General features: G+C 54.4%; 1 protein-coding gene across 6 annotated transcripts in view; it reads left to right on the top strand.

The window, feature by feature from the left end:
* The window catches only part of Wdr62 (WD repeat domain 62), a 95,650-nt gene that overhangs the window by 47,799 nt on the left and 23,565 nt on the right, over positions 1-24,286 (top strand). For 5 of the 6 annotated variants that reach the window (XM_033483019.2, XM_033483018.2, XM_033483017.2 and 2 more), the window contains exon 3: positions 16,441-16,532. In XM_033483019.2, coding sequence (XP_033338910.2) covers positions 16,441-16,532 — 92 coding nt within the window. Of the gene's footprint in view, positions 1-2,957; positions 3,713-16,440; positions 16,533-24,286 lie in introns of those variants that run through there. The other variant, XM_033483016.2, reaches the window with a different exon arrangement.

Below are 24,286 nucleotides of genomic sequence, written 5' to 3'. Positions count from 1 at the left end.
CGCCTAAAAGGTTTGCAGAAACGCGGCGCAGCGAATCCACGATCGCGGCTTCTAATTTATTCGCAATTTTCAACTCGTTCGAGCACCGGTGCGTGGGCGATCCGCGCGACGGCCGATAACTCTGGCGAAACTATGACCGATCGTCCGCGAGAACGATGGATTTTCGAGTCCCGCGTGCCCTTATTTTTCAGTCGCGATGGAACAATGACGCGCGAGGCCGCGCCACGCCGACGAACGATTAAGAGTGCGTCAATCGCGTATTTATGCTCGTTGCTCGTCGTCGCCGAGCACCGTCTTGCCATGCAAATCCCGACGAAATCGGGACCCGGCCGATACCACCGACGCAATTCAATTACATCATCTCGCCCGCATCGTCGATTGTAGCATCTAGGAACGCAGATAGGCGACGTGCGCGGCATAGCGAACCGAAATTTTATCGGCGCGGCGACTCCCACATTTTAAACGGAGATTAGCGGAGCCGGGTCTCCCGCCGCTGCTTGTTAAAACAGAATAATCTGCTTGGCGAAACATTGTCGGCGGCGAGGGGAAAGTCGCGCGATACGTCGGTTTTATGGCAGCGAGATAGCGAAGGTACACAGACCTGGAAACGGCGCGACGGGACGGGATCGAGGCGCAACGAGTGGCTTAATCCCGGCGACAATCCCTTCGACTACTTTCGGTTCCGTTCTCCCGAAAGATCAACCCCGGAAATTAGGAAACAGGCGCGCTATCTCGAACCGATCGCTTGCGAGCAGATCGAACCCTTTACTCACTATTTAGTCACCCTGTGCTCGAGTCAAGTAATTAAATGTTCGAGCAGCAGATCCTTATCTCTCGCATTACCATGAATATATATTACAAGCTTGGTGCATTTCTTTGGATATCACGACAAAATTGATAGAGTGCGAAAATTTCCACTGGAACTGATCGAATAAATTCCTTAATTCGAGCTTAAATCGTAAGAAAAATGTTACAGTGCCCAAGTCAAATCAGCGGTATCATTCTTACAAAACAGTACACGCCGGTCATTTTTAGTGCTCGGTGAGTTTAGCGTTAATCAAGGAAGCGTCCGCATATTTCTAGACAGCGGTGTACACAATTCCTTAATTCGAGCATAAATCGTAAGAAAAATGTCACAGTGCCCAAGTCAAATCAGCGGTATCATTCTTATAAAACAGTTCACGCCGGTCATTTCTAGTGCTCTCCAGTGCTTTTTAGCGTTAATCAAGGAAGCGTCCGCGTACTTCTGGTCGACGGTGTACACAATCTCGATCCAATTCCGCGGCGATCTCCTCGTAGCCTCCGCAAACGTACTTAAACCAACAACAAACAGAATGTTGATCGAATCGTTTCGCGCGCTGTTATCCCATCCCGGTATTATCGTACGATAAGCCCCACGGAGGAAAGTTCATTTCTCGAACAGCGGAGAGAAGACCGTTTGCCGGTCTTGTTCCGCGGCGGAGGCGGAGTTTACGCGCCGGTTGCCCGTTTCCTAGTCGATTACAATGGCTGTTCGGATGCAGAAATTTCAGATTCGCTTTCGTAGGCTCGCGGCGACTTTTCGGACATGCATATTCAGGCGGTTTCGGGCGTGCGGCGTTTCGCCGGTTGCTTAGAGCGTTTCAATCGGGGATCGCGATCTCGCTTTCGGAGCCTTTTACTTTCCTGCGCCCGGGTCCGGCGCCGTTGAATTTCGCGGGAACGAGCCCGGTCGCGTAATAACCGCCGACGCGATTTCCATCGGGGAATAGATCGCAATCTCGGCGCGTTGATATTTCCAAGAACACGAGCGTGAAATCCGTCTTGCCTTGGTTGAACCGTTCACGGAAGATTCGATTCGTCTGTGACGAAAATTCTAGGGACGATCGAGTAAAGAAAGACGTGTGTCGTACGAGGAACGATCGAGGCCGAAGAAGCGCGCGAGTCAACGTAACCGCGAAAAGAGATCGCGGCGCGGAGGGGTTAATCGGTTAAGAGGCTTCCAAGATCGTTTCGACAATTGCTCGCACCGGCCGCGAAGGCTGCGCCTCGCACGCGTGGGCGGAGATTTCGTATTCGACGACCTTAACGATCGGGGACAAGTGGAGAGAGCCCACGTATTACCGTTCTGGCATAAACAAACGCGAGCGGAGAGAGCGTTCAACGCTGCGAGAGGAAATTGTATCGTCGCGAATGGAAAACGCGCGAAACGTTACGAAAACGGCTATGCGACATCGAAGATTCCAAAAAAGAAGAAAAGGAAAGTACGTACATCCTTGGAGCAACGATCGGTTTGGCCGTTACAGTAATGTCTTTCTAATTGACGCTCGGATTGTCCACTAAAATGGACAATTTAGGGAGAAGAGAGACGATTATTCGATCCTTGCGGCTCGTTTTTGTAATTGTGGACAATGTATAACTGTAACAATAAACCGCAAGGCCCGAGCAATCGTGTCTCCTCTTTCAAAATCGTCCACTTTTCGTGCACAATTTCGGCGTCAATTAGGGAGACATTACTAAGGAACATCGTCCGTGAAAATTGTTTCCTCGTCGAATCCGATTTCCAGCGGCGCGGCGCCGAATTGAAGAGGCTGAGCCACGAAACAGCGGATTGATCGATGCTCGAGCATAAAGGGGTGATTGGTCGGCCGGTGTCCAAGAACGCTCGAAGTCGGCGACGAGGCTAGGCGACCGCTTTTTCTCGGCATTCGACGGAACATTATAGACGCGATACGCTTATGAGAGGATCCCGGGACCGGGACGAAACCGTCCGCCGGAAGGACAAAAGGGGAATCGAGAAGGGGTTAAGATCGAGAAAGGGGATCGAAGAGGGTGGCGGGGACCCCCCTAGAGGGGGGCCGGGCTCCGGCATGCGGCGCGTTGGCAGGTAGGATATAGCGGCTATAGCGGGCTATAGTCGCGGCTGTAGGAGTGGGAGATCCGCGATAGTCGGATGGACGAGCAGACCGAGGAACGTGGAACACCTCAGTTCAGAGTCGGACGTCCAACGTCGCAGTCCTTCGTGCCGCGATTTCCTCCGGGATTTCGCCGTCGGATCGTCTGCGCGAGGATTACGCAACCGAGCCGGTTCAAGCGCGAATCGCAGGCGCTCTCGAGCGGATCTGGACAGCTCGCCGCGTTGTCCGGGGAAGAAAATGTGAATTCGCGAGTGAACGCGCTGGTCAGCGAATTTTCTGGATCCCGATAGATCCCGAAAGTCGGACCGATCGCAGCAGTCGCCAGCATATACTATTCTGCGACGGTGCAACGTCGATGCCGAGCGCGTTCTTCTCGGCGGGAAGTGCACGCGCAGAGCGGATTCCCCAACGAGGAGGACCATGAAGAAGCGGTGGTGACCTGGTGCCGGTCGCGTTCCTTCCGGCTCGTGTCCTCGCTCGAGAATGATATCGCGCAATCCATCGATCGAACCGAGGCTGCTGTCGGCCGCAGGTCGCATCGGAGCACCGAGACGCGCGGTCTCGATCGCCGTTTCGTGACCGGTCCGCTCCGAATTCGAGAGCGAAAGTGAACGAGAACGAACCGGACTCCGAAGGGAACCGAACGGAAGCAACGGGGACCAAAGGGTGCCGAAGGGTACCGAAGGGAGATGCAACGTGTCCCGTGACCGCGAAGCTGCAATAGTTTCCGCAAAAATCGCAGGAACATGGCTCTAAACGCGTCCAGGAACGGCTCGCCCGTCGTTCGGGACAAGGAGAGCATCCCGGCCTACGATGTACGTATTTGCATATGTACGCGATTGCATATTCGGTTTCCTGCCATTTATCTCGCGATCGTCGTCTCCCGACCGGCCACCGACGGCTGCACCTGCATCTGAAGCCCCTGCACACAGCGCCTCGGTTTTTATCGGCGTCGTTCGTTTCGTTAATTTCGTTCATTAAGAACAGAAACGTTGGCGAGGGTGTGGCTCCCGACGATTACATACCTCGGACCGGCGCTTAGCAATTTATTACAGCATCGTGTGCGAGCGTTCGATATGTTTTACTTTCGCGATAGGGGGAAAGGGGAGGAATTGGAGTTCAGGGAGATTCCGAACGATTCCGTGAGAATCGGTATTCACAGTGGGCAACGCGACGACTCGATTTCTTGTTCAAATAATATCAAACTAGTCCTTCGAACGTCTCTAAAAAATTCGAGGCGTTCGGTTCGATTTTTCAGTATATAACCGTTTGAAAAGCCGCGGCCGATGCTTTTGTTTTGATTCCATGAGAATCGGTATTCACAGTGGGCAACGCGACGACTCGATTTCTTGTTCAAATAATATCGAACTAGTCCTTCGAACGTCTCCAAAAAATTCGAGGCGTTCGGTTCGATTTTTCCGTATATAACCGTTTGAAAAGCTGCGGCCGACGCTTTTGTTACCCACCGCGATTTGCGAATTCTCGCGACCTTCTTTCGACGGAGGGATCCGACTGGCATTCGGAAGTCTAGCCGGTGAAAAGTATTTCCATGCGAGGCAAATTAGCGGCGCATTCAATTCAACCGGGAAGAGGTTGAATAATAGGCGCTTCCCATGATTGTGCGGATCGTTTACCTCGATCTCGGTAACGCCGGTCTCTGTTCAGCCAGGATAATTCGAAACCGCGGCGCGAAGAGAAGTGTGCCACCCGGCGAATATACGACGTCGCACGAAAATTCTGTTGTTGCGCAAAAAGACTCTGTATCCTCGGATCACGAACTCGCATTGTTTCGTATCGCCGGGCACCGCGTCTTACGACGCATCGAGATAACCGCGTCCGTCTTAATCGCAACGTTTTTCGATTACGTAAACGCCGCGCACTTCCGAGCGACTCGAACTCGATCGCGTTCGATTTATGCGTCGATCGTTCGGTATCGCCGGCTTTGGATCGAGAGAGTTCCCGTTCCGCATAGAGGAAACGCGTGACCGCTCGTCTCGATCGTCCGCCACCGAGATACACTTCCTTCGATCCCGTCTACAATCGTAATTAACGTCGATCCCCCTTCCGCGCCGGACAAGATCGCCGGTCTTGCTGTTTTCACGTTCGAATCGTCGATGCTCGCGTTCTATTAAAGACGATGACGAGTCGAAATAAATTCGGTCTTGTTATTCTTGTAAAGCGACGCGCGTCGCGCTCGCTTTTGCAGCTTTGCTCAGCGTTAACGAGCGTAGCGATAAACAAATAATTGTGCGGCGCACGTTTTATCGTCGACCGCGCGAAATTACACCGAATAACATGCCGTACGATACCGCGACTAGAACGTGGATTTTTGTGCGAAATAAAAATCGTCGGTCGCAAGAAATGGAATCCGAACAAGATACACTTTCTTTCTTTAATAATTCGAATAGCTCGATAGAATAGTAAAATGGCTCAATAAAAATATAGTAGATCTTCGATTCGTCGATTCTGTCGATTTTTTTACTATTCGAGTTCGTGGGATAATCATCGTAATCGCTTGGACAATCGTCGAACAAATATCTCGTCGAAAGAGTTGGAATAATGGCCGAATCTGGTCACGAGAAATCGACCGGTTAGTGGGCTAATTGCTGCTTCCGGGGAGCCTTATTCGACTCTGCTGCTTCCGTTCGCTCGCCGCGATCGGAGAAACGAGCGGTCGGGAGAGAAAAAAAAGAAGCGAACCGTCGCGCAGCCGCGTCTGGTCGGATACGAACTTGACCCCGCGGGATAAAAAGAACTGGTTTAATGGGATCCCAATTAGTTATGACCGTGCGATAAGCTGGGAAAGAAACGGTGCCGGTTTAATTATTCCCCCGGGATGATAAAGAAAGTACCGGTTTCGAAGCGCTCGCGCACGCCTGCGCGTCCCCCTCTCCCCCCGCGTGCTGATTCGCGCATTGTTGCCGCAGACAATCGCGTTATTTGCATTCCGCGTTTTGTTATCTTGCCGCGGCCAACGGGTTTCCACCGGAAAAGTTTTCCCCGTTCTCGTTTCCAGTCTCGGCGCCTAGAATTTCGAACGCGCCGGCTAGACGGACATAATAGACCGCGCGCGGTTTCGAATCGTTCGGAGCCGTCGTATGGCCGCGAAGTTAATGGCAACCTCTCCGAACGAGATCGCCGTGGCACACGACGTACACACCGGACGTGCATAAAACCGAGAACGAGAGCCAGCCCGGATCGTCGTTTTTTCTCCCGGATCGTCGCGACGCTCGTATATCGGTTGTCCGGCGATCGTGCCGCGCGATTAACCAGGGGTTTCGCAAACCAGGATTATCGATAGCCGATGAGAGCTCGAAGCTCGTTAGATTCAGCCTTGCAACCTAGCTCGGGGACACGCGCGCATGCTGTGGATCCCAGATGAAACGATTGTCCCGACCTCGGCTGCGAACAATAGGCAATCGGCGGATGATAATTTAGCTCGCGGGTTAAACATAAATGAACGCGCGCGTTCCGCGACGGGTGCAGCGGTTGCAGCGATCGCGGCGGTTGCAGCAGCAACAACGCGTGTGTGGAAGCGTAAACGGTAAAATCGTCGGACGGATGAAACGAATCCGCTCGATAGAAAACTCCATGCGGGCCGTTCGCGCTGTTTTCTCGCTCGGTCGAGATTAGCTCTCGGGGTCCCGTATATATGGCTGTTTAGCAGAAATTCGACCGATTACACCGGCACCTCGCCGTTATTATTATCGGCCGAACCCGTGTGCTCTCCTTTTCTCTTCCATCGGCGGCGCGTTCCGCTCGATTTCGCGGGCTCTTTCGTCTCTCGCGAAAGTCTTTCCTTTTCGAGAGTCCGATCCCGCGCGCAACGGTATTCTTAATAATAATCGCGAAAACCGGCGGGATGTAATAAGAGGAATAATTCGAAAGAGGTCTCGTCGACGGCGAAGATGGGCGAACGCCGCTCGCGATTAACCCGGTCGAACGATTCTCACGACCGCTAACCGTGCAAACGATCCTCCGCGTCGCAAAGTTCATCGAAAGAGTTGCCACTTTCCCGGCTAATTGCAGGCGCCCGATCTCGGCCAGGAATCGCGCTCGATCAGATTTCTGCCGACAGTTGATCGAGCTTGATCTCTCTTATCTGACGACGTCGCGATTCTCCGGAGACTTCGAGCTACGACTTTTTCTTTTCTCAAAAACTACGCGTCGTTGTTCTCTTGGAAACCCGACGCTACAAGCGTGTGTCAACTTTGACCGAAACTTGCGCTCCGCTGCGCCGCGCCGCGTTTCGTTCGGACGGCGATTAGCGGTCGCGGAAGTTCGTCGTCGCGGAGAAAGAGAGAGAACGCGAGGAACCGGTGGTTATCGGGCACGCGTAAATCTTAGTTTAACCGGTAATCCTTCGCGGAGGCCGAGTCGAAGACCGAGACACCGAGGCTGGCTTCCTCTCGCGAGCAGCGCGCGTGTTCCCTTATTCTTATTCCCTTCGCCGGTGCGGTATAACTGTACCAGGGTGTGGCTTACACGTCGAGACGCGACACGACACGACGCGAGGCGACTCCACGCCTGTCGGAAACGGTCTTGCACGAAACTCATAACAGCCCGTTAGATCGATCTGCTATAGCAACGCGTGTGTGCACGCGAACGCGACCGGCGTGGCACCGCGCGAGTCCCGATTCCCGACTCCCGACACTCGCGACCTTTGCTGTGCCCCTTAAACGGGGCCAAGCTCTCTCGCATGAGAAGTCGCCATTAGTTAGCCGGCGCGGAACACGCGGAAAATGCCGATTTTTCCGACGAACTTATCCCGAGAGATTGTTCGCGCGCAACAATTCGCTCCGCGTTTCATTCCGATCGCCTGACTTCGCCTCCCATTGTCGAGGCACCGGCGTTGCTGCAACGGTTAAAGTACGTTGCAACTATGATCGTTGGACCGCGGTTTTTACGTGTTTGTAACTAGAATGAATATTTAGACATTTAACGGTACGTTTATGTTATTTATAAGTCAATACAATTATTCAAGACTGGAGTAAATGTTTACGCTGTTCTCGTTTCTTACGACTGGACGCGTAATCTTTTTATTTCGCAGGCAACTTTTTATTATTAAACATCCGCAGGCTAACGATCGTAAGAGTAAGACTTGTCGGAATGTAGCCGCCTCGCAGAAATCGTCCCGAATGTTGTGATTTTTCTATGAAATTTACCCGGAGAGACTCGCGCGATTTCAAGGATACGAAGTTGCGAGTTGCAAATGACGGAAAACTGAGGATAGAGGTCCTGCGCAACGATACCGCAAGCGATAAAGTACCAGAGACGAGCTGCCTGTCAATTTTCTTGAGGCGAGTCGTGAGAATTTCTGTTTTTAAAGAAAGTTGCTAACCGCACGCTCGATGAAAACCGAAGCTTATCTTCGCGGGATCTCTTCGAGCGGAGCGCGTTCCATCCTCGAAATCGCGTCTTCCCGAACGATCCTCGTCGATTCCAAGATATCGCGTCGATCGCTTAGTTTCGGATGATTTATCGGCTCGGCGTTCGTCGACGAAAAATCCCGCCTGCGGCTGATATCGATCGTGCACGCGTCCCTCCGACGATTCTTCTCCGTTGCCGCAGGGAGTACGCGCGTTCTCGCAGCCTCTGCATCCTGCATTCGCGAGGATCCTCGCGGAGGAGAACACTCGAGCCTGTTAAAAAATTCGTTTCCTTTCGGAGGAACTTGTTCGGATGCGGCGAATCGCAGTTGGGAACGTTGATAATGGAGACACGGAGGATCTACGAGCGCAAAGAGCTCGGGAAGCTCCTCTCAGAAGCGAGGAAGGAACAGAAGAGAAAAGTTCGCCTTAAAACTTTCTCGCGGAGAGGCGGAAAGGCTTTTTAGCCGATCCGATAGCGGATCGGGAGTGGTGCAACGACGGCGATTAGTCGCTCTCGAACTACAAGCGAAAAAACGTGGCATTCGTTCGCGGACGAAGCAGAGATAGCGCGCGGCCGCGAAATCGCGCGTGACTTTTCCGCGTCTCGCGGCTCTCGTTCGGACGCAGTTCCGAGAAGAATTATTTCAGCGAGAATCTGGCGTCGTGAACAAAAAAAAGAAGCGACAAGAGGAGTCGAGAGAGCTCGCGAAACAACGAGGGTTCTCGAAGCCGGCTCGAACTTCGTCGAAGTCGCGGGACAAATGCAATTTGCATCTTCGCGGGACGCGCGGTCCGCAGAAGTTGGCTTCTCTCGATGCTTCCGACCGTAGGAATTTCTCATTACGCGCGATCCAGCCGCGGGGAACGAGTAAACCCGAGTCCCCGGGGATGGAAGCGACACTGTAGAACGTTTGATCGATGAACGGTGCCGTTTCGAAGCGTTTTTTTCCCCCGACCCGTGTCAAGGAGCAGCATCGTACCCTTGAAACGTGTCATCGGTTCCTCCGGCTCTTTTCATTCAGACACGACGCGAACCCTAACCGGTGTTACGTAAGAGCTCGTGTATTATGCGAAGGAGACCTTGTCTTCCATCGGTCGTTCGTTACGTCATCGCCAGGCTCTATCGCGGTGCAGCAAACCGACTGCACCGACCGGCGCTGCTTCTATCGCGAATCGCGAGGCTCGCGCGAGTCCGGCGAATTGCGTCTCTCCTCGTTTTTCTTCGTTTCCGCGCTACGGTAATGTCTCTCTAATCGACGCTCGGATTGTCCAGAAAAATGGACAATTCGGGAAGAGAAGATACAATTATTCGAGTCTTTTGGCTCGTTTTTATTTGTTATTGGCGATCGGTAACTATAAAAACGAGCCAAAAGGCTTGAACAATCGCATCTCCTCTTCGCAAATCGTCCATTTTTCTGCGCAATCTGAGCGTCGGTTAGGGAGACGTTGCCGTATTTCCACGCTGGAATCTTTCTGCCGGGCTTGCTCGCCGTTGGTTCGCGTCGCTCCGCAAAAAACCTCGCGGATCTGCGATCTCGCGGGATTACGCGATCCTCGCGATCTCGCGAAGGGAAAGAAATCGCGCGACGGCGACAGGACGGGACGGGAAAGTCTCGAGGTCCGTATTTGGCTCGTGCCCACCTACCTCTCCGAGCGACGTACGAGCGGTACGCGACCGCCTCGTTGCAACGGACCGTGCATTTCTGCATTCTTTTCATTGTATCGACCGACAAAACGTTTTCCCGAGCCCGTCATTATCTCGGTCAGCGCGCAAACGGATTGCCAGCTTGCCAGAAATCGGCGCGCGGCTCGCGATCCCGTCAACCCGTTCCCCGTTTCTCCGCCTCAGCATCTCTCTCGTGCATCCTCGCCGACAGTTTCCGCATGTTCGGTGTCCGCCTATCGGTTACCGGGACCCGATTTCCTTGCCAACAGACGTTTCTCGGATCAGCGAGCTGGCGGCCGCGGCCCGAACCCATCCGCGAAACCTGTGCACCGACGCTTCGGGACTTCTGCATCGTCGCGCATGTTTCGAATCGTTCGATTCCGTTACCTCTGAAACGTCTAGAAAGGCGACCGGATGCGAAGTGGGTTGGGGAGCGGTGGGAAACGAAGAGACGAGTCGTAATAACAGCGAGACTGGAGGAGCAATGATACAAGAAATAACGAGGAGCAAAACGACGGTAGGAAATAAGGCATTGCGCGTTCGTTGAACACGAAAGATGGACGAACGTGGAAAGAGGCAACGGGGAAAATCGACGGAATCGTTGCGAAAGGAGGACGTATAAACTGGAGACCGTTAAAACGGACAAAGAGACGCGTTTCGGATGCATCTTCGCCGTCGAATGGCGCGATACCGGAGCAAGTATCGCGATACAGACGCGTACGTACTTACGAAGCAAGATTCCGGGACGGTACGAGTAACAAATCTGGTCGTTTTGCCCCGCGGTATAGAGTCCCTTGAAGTGGATGTGTCCGAAGCAGAGATCGATAGTTTCGTCGAGACTCTTCGCGAGAGAGGCGAACCGTGTATACAGATATTCTCGGAACCTTTAACCCTCGGAAGGAGGACGTTTTTCACGGCTAGCATACTCGACGACGACGACGACCTAGACCTCCATCGTCGTGACCCCGGCGATCTTTTATCCCGCTGAATTGGCCATTCCGAACGTGTTTGACTTTTCGAGCGCGGCTGTTCCCGACGCGCGTTCGTCGCGAAACTGCAAATCGCGGGGACCAAGGATCATTTTGAGGCCGGCCAAAGTCGAGTTTACGAGAGGAGCGTGTCGATCGCTCGCATATGCATCCGCAGTCTTCGAACGGCTTATTTATGCGGCGTCCTTGCGCGGCGCGCGCGTTGCCGCGTTTTGCAACGAGCCGATCGCGCAATCGACGCCCAACGAAGTCTCGTCCGAACACCGATAAGGAGAATTCTCGCGGCTCCGGAGAATCGTTCTCCGACAGGAGAAGCTCGCCCGTGAGGAGCAGTGGAAGAATTAGCGGCGCGAATCGCCCCGCTCCGCGGGGTTTCGCTTTCGTTCGGAAATATCGCGCGTGGCTGAACGGGGCGGGGCGATCTCTCGCATCCTTCTCCGAGAAAAATCCCGCGTAATCCGCGCGATCGCGCCGCGCAATATCCTACCGGTCCGCTCGGGGAACAAGGAAACACGCAAAAAGTCGGTTAATGTGCATCGACTCGTTTTGTCTTGTCTCGGCGCGGCGTGGCGCGGCGTGGCGCAGGTTGCGGCGCGCAAGGACGTTGGCTGGATCATCGCTAAAAGCGTCGCAACCGGTTCCTCGTGCTCGGGCACGAGTTATTCGATCGTTAATCGGCCACGAGAGATACACCGCGTCCTTTTCATATCCTCCGGCCATCAAACCCCGAGACGAATCGGTCCCCGAGGGAAACCGATTCCGCCTCCGGCACCCACCGCTCGCCGGCCGATCGATCCTGGGATCGAGACGAGAGCACGCACCCGTTCTTTTCCCACAGTTTCCATCGATCGAGAAAAAGAGAGAGAGAGAGAGAGAGCGAGAAAGAGAGAGAGAGAGAGATCTCGGTCGATTCTTCTCGGACGGCGAGATCGACGGACGGTCTGCGGCCATTTTATGGCACCGAACGCACTCGATATCTCGCGCGGCTTACGAAACTCGCGCGCGCGTTTAACGACGCGTGTTCCGCGAAACGACGGCCGTAACGGCGCGCGTTTGCGAAATACACCGTACAACGACCATAGATGTACATACACAGAAATCCGTGGCACGCGCGCGACCGGTCGTGCGCGAGCCTCGTGCCCACATCCAGGCTTGTTACGATTTCCATGGAGCGGCTTGTCGGACGCTGGACAAGGATCTCGGGTTGCGTCGGCAGGTGTAGGTCGGTTCCATTAACGCCGTCGTTACCTGCCGCGAATCGGATCGGATCGTTCGAGCGCGCCGCGGAAAGCGCGCTCGAAGAACCGATGAAAAACCCCGATGAAAGTTGACGCGTATCGGGAGCGCTGATACGCTTCGATGTGGCTCGGAATTTCGGAATCGACGGCGCTTCGACTCTACACTCTTTCGCAATGCTTTTCCTATTCGATCGGCGAGCGTATTGCCAAACCCGCGGATACTTTGTTGTTGTTGCCGGATGTCGCAACTGTTCCATCACGGCCAATTAACCGATTCGGTAGCCCAATACGCAACTGTTCGGTCACGCTCGGCCGATGATCCGGCTTCCGCCGCTTCCGAGGACGCGTCTCCTTCCTCAGCGAACGCTAACGAGCGATTTAAGCGAATGCTCGAAGAAATGCGGAGTCAGGGCGTTGTATTCAGTTTGCCTGGGAAATCGCGAGTCGCGAGATCCCGCAGAGTTTTGCAGAGAGAACGATCACCGAAGGTACGGGACCGCAGATAAGCGAAGATCGCAGCTACGTTCGCGAAAGCTCGTGCGAAGAGAGAAAGAGAAAGAGAGAGAGAGTATGGTCCCGTTGCGTCGGTGCCTCGGAAAGGTTGAGGCGAATCATGGTTTTATCTTACCCGGCCACAGGTAATAGACTTAATTTCGCGATAAGAATCGTTTGTTGCAACTGTACGCAGCAATTGAAATTCATTCGGTGCACCGGTACAGTGCCGTTTCGACTTGGCGCGATGCAGTCGCTGCTGCCTCGCGGCCATGGTCAGGTGCAGTTTAGCCGCGTTGCAGCGTCGAATCGGGAAGAGGTAACTTCGCCGGAACGAATTAATCAGATTTTCAGCCGAGGGGTCTTTCCGGGGGAGCTAACGAGTCGGTAACGAGAGACGGAGGGAGAGTTCGTCTCGGGTCCGAGCCGCGATTCGTCCTGAATTTCAAGGAGCTGCTCGGATCGTTCTCGCGAATTTCGCTACCGCGCGCGACTACTGCCTGCAACCGAGGCTCCCGAAATCTCGAAAGCTCGGCTCGACGAGGTAATTAACGCCTCTCCTCGGGCGGTAAGCGACCGACGATCCGTTAGGCGACCGTTTTGTCGGCGATCTTTCGCTTTGCAGCTGCTGGCCTCTCTGCAAATAATATCGTTTAAGACGCCCACGCGAGCCGAACCGGTCGACCGCCTAACGAATCAATGTCGAACGAAGCTGGTAGATATACGCGAGCATAATTCTTGTCCCGGCCTACGCTGATCTCGATCCGGTAACTTCCGTCGCGGCGATTCACTCGAGGCGAGGCACCCGATCGATCTCGATCTCGATTCGTCATCGGCGATCATGACGCAACACGATTTCTTCCGACTCGTCGATCGGTCCCGAAACCTCCGCGCCAGTCTTGTCGTCGCGGCGCGAAAGAATCCGGCTGTTGTAGCTCGACCCGATATTAAAAATAGTAATTTAATAAACGCGCGATCTCGTTTCCAACGCGCGTCCACTCGGTTTTCTCGATTCTGCCGTTCCGTTACAAAACGTCGTCGGCTTTCAAAGTAGACGCGACTCTCGCTTCCGATTAATTGGACTGCGTTCGTTCGACCCACTTTTCGTTCGAGATATTATTCGATTAACAAGCCATTCTTCGAGAGAACCGTTGCGGTTCCGCGGAGGAGTTTCACGCTCGACCGCTTCGCAGTCGCAGTCGCCGAGAGAATACAAATAATTACGATCGTATCGATTGTTTCGTAGCGCAGGAAGAAAGGAGGTTTTCGTATACGCGTCGCTCTAACCCGCGGCGAGCAAAACGCGTGCGCGGTAGATCGCGATCGTCGGAGCAAAGACCTGGAAGAATGGATCGCTTTCGCAGGGAATTGGCTCAGTGGGTCGTAATTAGGAACGAATGATCGATGAAAGTTCGAGGGAGAGCGCAAGTGTCTTTTCATCCGTCGCGGCTCGAAGGAAAGTCGCGTCGCGATGCGATGTGATGCGATGTGATACGCTGCGCTGTGATGCTATGCAATGCGATGCGATGCGATGCGATGCAATTCTACTCGATGCGATGCGACGCGATTCGACGCGATGCGATGCGACGCGATGCGATGCGATGCGATGCACTGTGCTGCAATGCGTTGCGATGCGATGCGCTGTGATGCTATGCAATGCGATGCGATGCGACGCGACGCGACGCGATGCGATCTGACGCGGATCGCGGACCATGGACCACGGATCACGAATCGTGGATCCTCCGGCTTCCACCGAGACGTCGCCGCTTTCTAGCCTCGCGTGCGGTAATCGAACGTTTTACGCCGGCAATAAAACTTTTTGCCCGCTGAGCTGCCGCTTTCAAATTTATCGAATCGAACCCTCCTTCTGGTCCGCGCTCCTCTGCTCGTCGATATTGGCCGTTGAGCTGGAGCAAGCGAACCGGAACGAGCTCTTAACTCGCGAAAAAAGGAACGATCGACTTCTGCAGCACGTTGGCACACGGATCTTCGAGGTTGGGATATTCGCGTTCGCGGCGGCGATTAAAGCAATAGTAGCCGGTAATACGATCGCCCCGCTGTGCGTTGCGCGATATCGTTGGCACTTACCCGCGATACCAATTGAAATAATTACGCTTTTGGTACGCCGGCGATGCACTCCTCGTCGACTTGGTTTTACCACGAGAAGAATTGGTCCGTTTAATCGACGGGAGAAAACGGTATTAGAACCGAAGACCGCGAGTTTACCGCTAGCCAGAGCGAACGCGAAACGGGAGCAGGACGTCGATGGACCGAGACGCTCCCGTCGGATTTTCGAGAAACACGATGAGCATCGACTGTGTAAACAGCACGAAAGAAAGTCGCCGTTTAGCGAGAGACGCGTGCGAGTCGGTGTTTCCGTGTCCATTAGCGATAATCCGGCGGGCGAGAACGTTTCGCGATTCGTGTCGAACGCGCTCGTGTTCCTTTCGGAAGTTAATGGCTTTCTCGCCGAAGCGTGCGCGCGATATTCGCGGCGTCCAGCGGACAATCGAGTCGCACGGATCGTCGGTGACCTTGTCGCGAATCCGCTTCGAGGAGAAAAGCTCTCGTGGAGGACCAAGAGGAGCGTGCAGGACGTTGCAGATATCGATCGGGCGAGTTTCTCTGCCGTGGCTGGCAGCCGACGCGCCGCGCCGGTTAAGAAAAAACGGAAGCACGCTGCGTTAACAGAGCGCCCGGGCCCCGCCGATGCATTTCAGATCGGATGCCTCGATGACCCACTGGCGTGCCGATTTTCCACGCGAGCCTGATTAAGAAACTCGCACGAGACCGCTTTGAAATGCTTTCGTTGCTCTCTCGCTCGCCGCGCGTCGATCGCCGATTGTCACACGTTCCTCGCGATTTTATCCGGATCCTGCGACCGTGACCGACGAGAAACACACGGGAGACCATTGTTCGCCGGAGCCAATATCCGTTATCTCGCGAACTTTGATTATTCGAAGGGAACGGCGATAACCCGCGCACCTGGAGCATCTGTTTTGTAGGCGTTGCATTCGCAGTCCACGAATGTTCGCATTCCTAAATCCGTTTGCATTCGATATATCGCCGAACGGTTAAACGTGCCACGAATGCGCGCTTAATTTCGTATAAACAAAGCGAAAAAGACGACGCGCGCAGCATGGAAGTATGCATTAGGAAGATAATCTCTGCGTCGTTGAATAGCATCGAGCGCAAAGGGCGAATAAAAATCGACGCGACGCTGTATGCGGCAATAAATCTCGTCGCTTCGAAAGCTTTCAGCATCAAACTCGAACAATCGACGCGCCTACCTCCGTTCGATACATTCGCGATCGATCCTCGGCGAAGCATTTCGAGATCGTCGAACAGGTCCAGGCCGCGGACGATTAACATGTGCGGCGGGCGACGGTAGCCGTCGGGATCGAAGCGCATGCTAAGCAGGAGGAACGCTATAGAAACGATCGGACACTGTGCACATATTTGCCAGCGTGCCGTGTAGTTGGCCGCTGGAGGACGATAATGTTGAAACTTTTCGCGGATACCGTGCATCGCCGGTGAAACTCCGCTCGTTCGAAGGAGACGCGGGCGTTCGAGATTAAACGACGTCGACGCCGGTCTCCGTTGTCTTGTTATCGTGAAATCATCGTACGGTGAAAACCGCGCTGGAAATCGCGCGCGGCTTGTTTCACCGTGAAAACGTAATCGGAGTTTCACGGAGCGCGTCGATCGACCGCTCTAACGAACCTTCGCTCCGGTTCCGATTTCGGAGCGTCTCCTAATGATCGGTCCGCTTTCGATTTGTTGCAGATCAAGTTGGAACGCGTGCTCGGCGTTACCGTCTCCAGCAATGCGGCCCTGGACTGCGACGCGACCAGCGAGCTGGTCGCCTATCCTGCTGGGTGAGTTGTAAACACCGGTCTCTCGATTTTCCGAGATCGATGGATCGAGATCCTTCGCCCGACGCCTTATCGGTCCGAACTTTCTCGCGACTTTTCCCTTTGCCCGAAGCGCGCGCTTCGACCCGCGAAACGGCGGCAAAAGCCGGCGATGCGAGCTCCGATCGGAGACCGGGTCCTCCAAACAAAAAATCGGACTCGAGCGAAACGTCCCGGTGTTTAAAAACGCGGAGCGATCGCCTCGGTTCACTCGGTTTCGCGGCCTCGTACTCCGGAACGCGAGATCATCCAGCGAACAACGTCTGCCTATCGATCGGAAGATCGCGGTAATTGCCGAGTAGCAGCGAGACGAGAAAAAAAGCCGTCGCGTCATCTACCCGGTCGGCGTCCCTCGACAAGAAACCTCGTTAGACCAGATTTTTCCGCGGCGGAGTTACGCGCGCGAGATAATCGCGCGTATCGCCGGCGCGCGATACACGCGACAGCCGTTACTCAGCGATAATCGGGAACAGAAGTTGCTAAGTTTATTCCTCGGAGAGGCTAATTCTTGTTTATCGAGTTTACGGCGAAGACGAGGCTCGAAAGTTCTTCTTGTCGGCCGGATCGTTAGGTTGTCCGGTAGCTTGTTACCGGAGTTGCTCGGAGTAAAATTTCAAAGATTATAGTCCACTCGTTTGTTGCACAAGATCCTTCTCTCTCGCTCTTTCTCTCCGTCTCGCTCGCGCGTCGGCCATTCGTCTTGCTACTTTTAAGTGGCTCTTATTAAAATGCCGGCGAACTATTACGCCGAAGACAGGGACGAGTCTTCTCTCAATCTCCGAGGGAATAGCTTTAGTATTCCTCGGTGTTGTCCTATTTGCAACGGCGCCGCTGCGATTTTTTTTTGGTTCCGCGGGCTGCTAAACGCGAAACGGCTGCTTCGATCGTAATTAGAACAGAGACGGAGAACGGCGGCGTTACGGCACGAATCGTATTACAAATCTGCCGGAGTTAAAGGCCGGCCGATATTCGTGGGAACGGCCGAAGCAACGGAGAGGAGAGACGAGACTTTGCATAACGCGGCACACGGAAGCGAGACTTTATCTCGATCCGATCGCGATCCCTCGATACCGAGACCCGGCACCGACACTCGTCGAACGTCTCCGCAGAGCCGAACGAGTCTCTTCATCCGATATCGTAAAATGCCGTCAAGATAATAGACGCCGCGTAGAACAGAAGCAGAAGCTGTAGAACCGCTTCTGGTGTTGCCGTCGTCGAGCCCGTAAGAATGCTTCCGCGGGGGAAATTTGCTCGGCGAAATAACATTCCGCCGTGTCGATTTTCCGATTTTCTCGGGAATCAAATTTTCTTTCTCGTCGATATTCCGTTTGGCCGACTTTCCGCCGAAGCGAACGCTATGAGGCGGATAATGACGCGCGTCGAGTCGCCGACAAGATGGCGGCTCGCGACGGCCGTGAAAGAAAGTTCGGCTTCGTTAGCGCGCGCGCGCGCGCGCGGAATACTCGCGCGAGCAGCTCGCGAGGAGCTGGCCAGGAGGGAAGAAAAATGCCCGGCGCGATTCTCTCGGTCACGGATAAACGCGGACGGCACAAAAGGAGCCTCTCGCGGCTCGTTTCTCGTTCGGCCGCGTGAATGGAAGAATGGCGAAAGTGCGATCAAGAGATTATGCGCCGGTTTATCGCGTACTCCGTGCCGAGGGAACCGTTTCGTTCGAGTCGCGTTATTCTCCCTTCCACCTTGTCGCGTCTTGCTTCGTCGCCAATTACAAAGCCGTGGACAAAGCATTCGAGGCGGCGGAACAATGAAGCTTGGACGGCAAGATCGGCCGTAGCTGCCGTCGGAGGCGTCCTTCAACGGAGAACCGTTCTGCAGATTCCAATTTTCTCGGCTCGTTTCGCAGGGATCGGAAACGAAGGCGCGCTCGAAAAGCAGAAAATTCGTCACGGTAAAAGCGAGACAACGACGAGCGTAAAAATACGCGAACGCTCGTAGACGCGCGGTCTGTCGGCGTTGTTTCGCGCAGTCCAGTTTTTCGTAGACGGCGAGCAACTATGTGCGCACGGTGCTCGAACAGGAAATCGGGTCAAGAGAAAGGTGAATGGACTAAAAGATTCCGTGTCGGAGATCCGCCTCGATTCTTAGGTATCGACGACAATTAATCCGGCCCTATCGATCGCGGCGACCCCACGTTTCCTCCGCGACGCTCGCCTCTTAGATTCTGGATCTCGCGAGCTTAACGGCATCGGAATTATCGCGGAGCCCCGCGCAACGGCCGATAATTCCATGGAACGTGGAAGGAACGGGCCTCTGGTCGGGGTGCGCTCGCGTACACGCGCGTTTACGCGTGCGTGAACAAGCTGAACGGGTTCGAAAGTAGCCGGGCAGAGTCGCGTGCGCTCAGGTTTTCCTCGGGGCCCGGTTACGGCTCTGTTACTTCAGGCCGACTTATGTCTTCTTATGTCATCGCTTTTAGGAACATTCTTTCGAACCGCGCCGTGTCCGCTTTCCATTCGATCCGGCTCGCGTTTCCGCGGGACACCATTCACGCCGAGCCCGGGTTTGCCATTCAATGGAAACCGGCAAAGCGGCAAAGAGAGGCAGAGCGGATTCGCGTGGCGCGTTATGCAACCGACCGCGTAAACTGCGAACGCTCCTCGAGAGGACCGCGCTCTAACCGCCTTCTTTCGTTACATCTTGGATCCGATGTCTCCGCGGCAGAGCGCGGCTTTTACTCCGCGGAGCACTGCCCTTGGCTTCGTGGAACGGAAAACGTGCAAACTCTACGCCACCCTTTTCAAAAATTCCGATTTTCATCGTCTCGCGCGATCCCGACGACGGCATTCGTCGCGAAGATCGAATCGTTTCGCGTCTAATTAGCCGCCGCGCTCTGCCGCGATGTACTATTATAATTCACGAGGCGGATTATCGACGTCGGAGACGATTTTCGATTGCACAGAGGCGTCGAAAGTATCTGGAACGCGGCGTCGTTGGCGATGCCGCGCGAATCATCCCTGTCACGGACCGGCTAATTGCGTGCCGAGCAATTATCGCTGGCTCGCGACGTCGCACCGTGCTCGTCGAACGTTCCGGCTCGGCTCCGATCGCCGTTCAGGGCTTCAATATTATTTAGCAAGCGCGTTTTCAAGAGGCATCGCCTTTGTCGCAGGACATCGTCGACGCGACGCGACGACACGATTCCGAGGATAGAAAGTGCTCGACATTGCGTGTGCGCCGTGTTACGAGCGACGGAGGAAAGTTCCGCTTTCCCGGTTTCTCGATCTACTCTGTTTCCCAGTTGCACAGGCTCCGGATGCGCCGGGCACAATCGAGAGGGGACGATCGAGCGGTAAACGATCGTCCGTTAATCGGCGGAGAAAACGCGCGGACGAGCGCGATCGCAAAAGCGCGCGGCTCTCTTGCGATTTCACCGTCGCGAGCAGAAGCTCTATTAGCTTCGCGTCTCCGACGTTTCGCATCTGGGACAGACGGGAAATCGAGCGCCGCGGTTTCGTCACTTTCGATCGCGTCGTTCGCGGGACGATCCGCGCGCGGAATCATTTACAGACGACTGGAAATTGCTTAAAGACCCGGCGCGGTCCGACGATAAGGCAGGCACCAGGAGGACGGTCTAGACAAATGGATGCCGCTGCAGTTGCATGGACCGACCCGGAGGTCGACAGGTTTAGGTGCGCCTGTTGCAACACGGTCGAGCGAGTATCGAGCCGTTTAGGAGATAAAACAACCGCTGGGCACGGAGTCGTCGACCGAGAACTCGAGACACCGTTTAGCGAGCCCGCCTGCGTTGCGGTGGCGAGATTAGAATCTCGCGATATGCAACGAGCCGACCAGGCCGATGGAAATTGAGGGAGTCGTGACCGAAGAACCGGCCGCGAGTCGCCGCGATCTCACGGGATCCGAAGAAATTCGTCGCCGCGAGATCGCGCTGGCTCGTTCCGCTCGATTCGGCAGCTTCCAGCAAAGTTTCTCGTCCACCGTATCGCGGTTGAAAAGCGCAAACGATTCCGGGAAAAGCGGGAACGAAGCGTTTCGGTCTCGGAAGCCATTGTCGGACCGGTGCATCGTCGAAGCATTCGTAGTTTCCGCTTTCATCGGATCCGGGCGGGTCGCGCTTTGTCCGCGAGTTTGTTGCGAGCGAGTTTTCCGGCTTCGCCGAGCAAAACGCCGTCCGTCTCCGAAAACATCGTTGAAGCATCGCGAGCCTCGCGTTTCCACGGGCAAGTTGTTCCATTTGAACGGCACTGCAACGCCGACGAGGTCGAGTGGCACACATCGGCAACCGATTCGATCCCTCGCTCGTCCGCGCGCACGCGAAAAACCTCCGAGCGTTTCATTTCACGCTAATTACGCGATGCTCGCTCGAGCGTTCTCCCATCCGCGCGGCCCAAAATCGAGATTGGACTTTCCTCCAAGGCCACCGGAAGAGATCCAGGCCGTGGTTTTCCTCGACGAATCCTACCGCCGTCTTCGCGCCTTCGTTGAGAACAATTTACCGGATGCTCCGCTAATTGTGCCTGAACGCGGACGATCCGCGGTACGTTTCGCTAAAACGGTGAAAGTGACCTTCGTGTCTCTTCTGTGTAACACGGCCCTTTCCCGGAGTCGTCCGACAGCTTTTGTCTCGGGCAACTCGAGCGATCGCGTATAAATTCGGCACGGAAATGCCGGAAGATGCTCTCACGATTCTTCCGAACGATTACCGCGAAGAAAGTACAATAAATTCTCCTTAATTCGCGCTCAGATTGTACACAAAAATGGACGATTCGGGAGGAGTCTTGCGGATCATTTTTATTGTTGGCAATCGGTAACTAGAAAAAGGAGACGCGCGGCTCGAATAATCGTATCTCCTCTTCCCAAATTGTCAATTTCTGTGCACAATCTGAGCGCCGAATTCGGGAGAATATTTGCGGAAAAATTAGAGCATCGGTAATTGGAAGAGTAGCAGTCGGAAGACTTTTCTCGCACGAAGAGGGCGCGAATTCAACGCGGATCCGACGGATCGGAGACAGCAGGACAATCTTTTCCGGCCGGCGAACAAACGTGTTACGCGGCTCGGTCGGGCTGAGCAAGAAAACGAGAGTCCTCTTCTCTCCGAGAACAACGCTTCGTTCCACTCTCGTTGGACATTTCCAAAGTCCGCGCGGGAAAGAACGCTCGCGAAAGAAGCTGCGAAAAGGCACTAGATCTAGGGGAGATCTGGCACGCGCTTCGATTCCACGGGGAGACATAGCTCGGCACTAGAAGCTCGCTATCAATTCGGCAGGTGCCATAATTCCCAAAACCGGGCTCGCCGCATCAGTGTTCTACCGTGACTGCAAAGTTTTGCCGACATCCTGGCAAACGCGGCGGGGCACATTCGTCGGCTGTCGGAGTTTCGGAGTTGGTTCCTGTTTGGAACGAAGCCGCAGGCGGTTCGATCGATCAGCCGGACAAGATCATCCTCCTTTCCTACGAGGGTTATTCGTCACGGAAGCGGTATCGTGACCGGTCTCCGTCGTCGCGGCAGGAAAGATCGAGGCGGAAACGTTCTAAATCGGCCCCGTCACCGTCGGCCAACTTATTAGAATCATCGACCGACCGACCGACCGACCGACCGACCGGTTTCCATGTACGATAATCGACCTAGTGACCTTTACGCCTGCAGCGACTTTCGGCGTTCGTTTCGCACGCAACCCGCGCTCGCGATTAGAAACCCATCGGGTCTCGGTGCAACTTCCCGGTGCAACGCGCGACGAATCGCATCAAGTTTTCCGCGGAATATTTCCTCGCGAACGAGACTGATATGTTCGACGTGCTGACGCGATGCCGAATCGCTGGGCCGTCGTTCATCCGTTTATTTCCCGCGGAATTGACTCTCGAATCGATCCGACGACAAAGTTTCCCGAAGCCGATAAAAATCTGCTGCCTTTTCTCAGCCGCTCGAAGCCGAATTAACAAGTATAACAAGTATTCGCGTGATCTGGAGATTCGATGCACCCTGCACCCCGCGACGATCCATCGATCGAACTGCTCCGGTTCCGTAGGATTCTTCGGGGCGATGATCCGACAGCGAACGCGACGAAGGCTCGACAGCCTCGCAGAGAAAGTTGAACAAAGACAAGCTGGTAAGCTGGAGCCCTGGCTGGTCGCTGCTGAAAGGCAAAGTCATTGGACAAAATGAACAGCTCGCTAAAAGGAGAAACCCGCACGAAAGCGATCGACTAATCGTCGCTCGCGCTACCGTCGCCGCTTCCGCGCGGCGGCGTGTTTCGAGAACCGCCCTCGAACTTCAGGTTCTAGGACGCAGAGCAAAAACGATAGTTTCTATTCTCGCCACTCACTTTAGATGGAATTAATAAGACGCCGGCACGGCGGAACGGAACGGTGCGAGATTCGACCTCGCGCTGCTGTCCAGAAGAACGAGGACTCCGTTCGTTTCTCCGCAACGGATACAGTAATGTCTCCCTTACTGACGCTCAGATTGTCCACTAAAATGGATTATTTGAGAAGAGGAGATACGATTATTCGAGCCTTTTATATAATTGTGGACAATCTATAACTATAAAAATAAACCGCAAGGCTCGAATAATCGTACCTCCTCTTCCCAAATTCTCCACTTTTTTATACGTAAATCTGAGCGTCAATTAGAGAGACATTACTGTATCTGCCGCTCCGGCGCTGTAAATCCGCGATTCGTCGAGGAGCTTCCGGCTCCACCGTCACTCGCGACTTCTTCAAAGGTCTACAAAGGCAAATCGACTTCTTCAAGGGTCTACCCGCGGTCTACAAAGGCAAATCGGGGATCGGGAATGTTATCGCTGCAAAGCTGCGCGATCGCGTTTCTACCAAATTGATCGCGGTTCAAACGTACCGCTTTGGGAGATCGATAGACGATAGAGCATCGCAGGAAGGCGAACCTCGGAGCTATTTAGCTCGATTTGCTTCTGATTGGAAGCAAATGCGATGCGGTGGAAGGCACGCCGCTCGCGGTTGCTCGCGTGTCCCGACTGGATTCGGCTCGATTCGTAGCTCGATTCTAGCTCGTGGACAGCGTGCTAGATTCAGTAGGTCGTAGGTACGGTGAGTCCGCCTCCTTCGCACGGCCTCGACGTCGCGTCGACGAGTCTCTGGCCTCTTCTGGTCGCGAGAGCGGCGTTCGCGCGAAAAAAGGCTGAAGCCGCGTTCATAGATGCCTCGCCGCGTGGCCAGAGGGGACAGTTTCGATCGCAGGGTTCTCGTATACTCGTTCCCGACGATGCAAAGTTCAGAGATCGATGCCAGGAAAGTAGCCGACCCGGTAACGCTCTCTTCATGTTCTCGTTAACCCTCGGAGACTTGCAAAGTACAGGAAATTCTCGCTAATTGCGCTCAGATTGTACACAAAAATGGGCAATTTGGGATATATATAGATAGATTGGGATACGATTATCGTTTTTATAATTATCGATTGTCAACAAGGACGTCGATTAGAGAGAAATCACTGCACCAAGGCATCCATAGACGCAGAATCTAGCCGAATCGCAAGCGTCGCTTCCGAATTTGGAGCCGCGGGGCAGACGCGGAAGTCGAAGACGCCGGTGAATTGTTCGAGAAACTTTGACTTTTGTCCATAGGACGACGCGAACGAGAAAGACCTCGGAAATCCAGCAATCGAATTTTTCCGAGTTCCGCGTCGAGGAGGAAGCGGGAAAGCAGAGTGCGGCTCGCTTTCGTCGATTTCTCTGCAGTTTCCACGCGTGTCGCTCCTCGTGCCGGTTTCA

This window comes from Megalopta genalis, chromosome 5 (genome assembly GCF_051020955.1).
Source record: "Megalopta genalis isolate 19385.01 chromosome 5, iyMegGena1_principal, whole genome shotgun sequence".
In the NCBI taxonomy this organism is placed as follows: Eukaryota; Metazoa; Arthropoda; class Insecta; order Hymenoptera; family Halictidae; genus Megalopta; species Megalopta genalis.
Note: the sequence above shows the minus strand (reverse complement) of the source record. Positions and strands in the feature narration are given on the sequence as shown.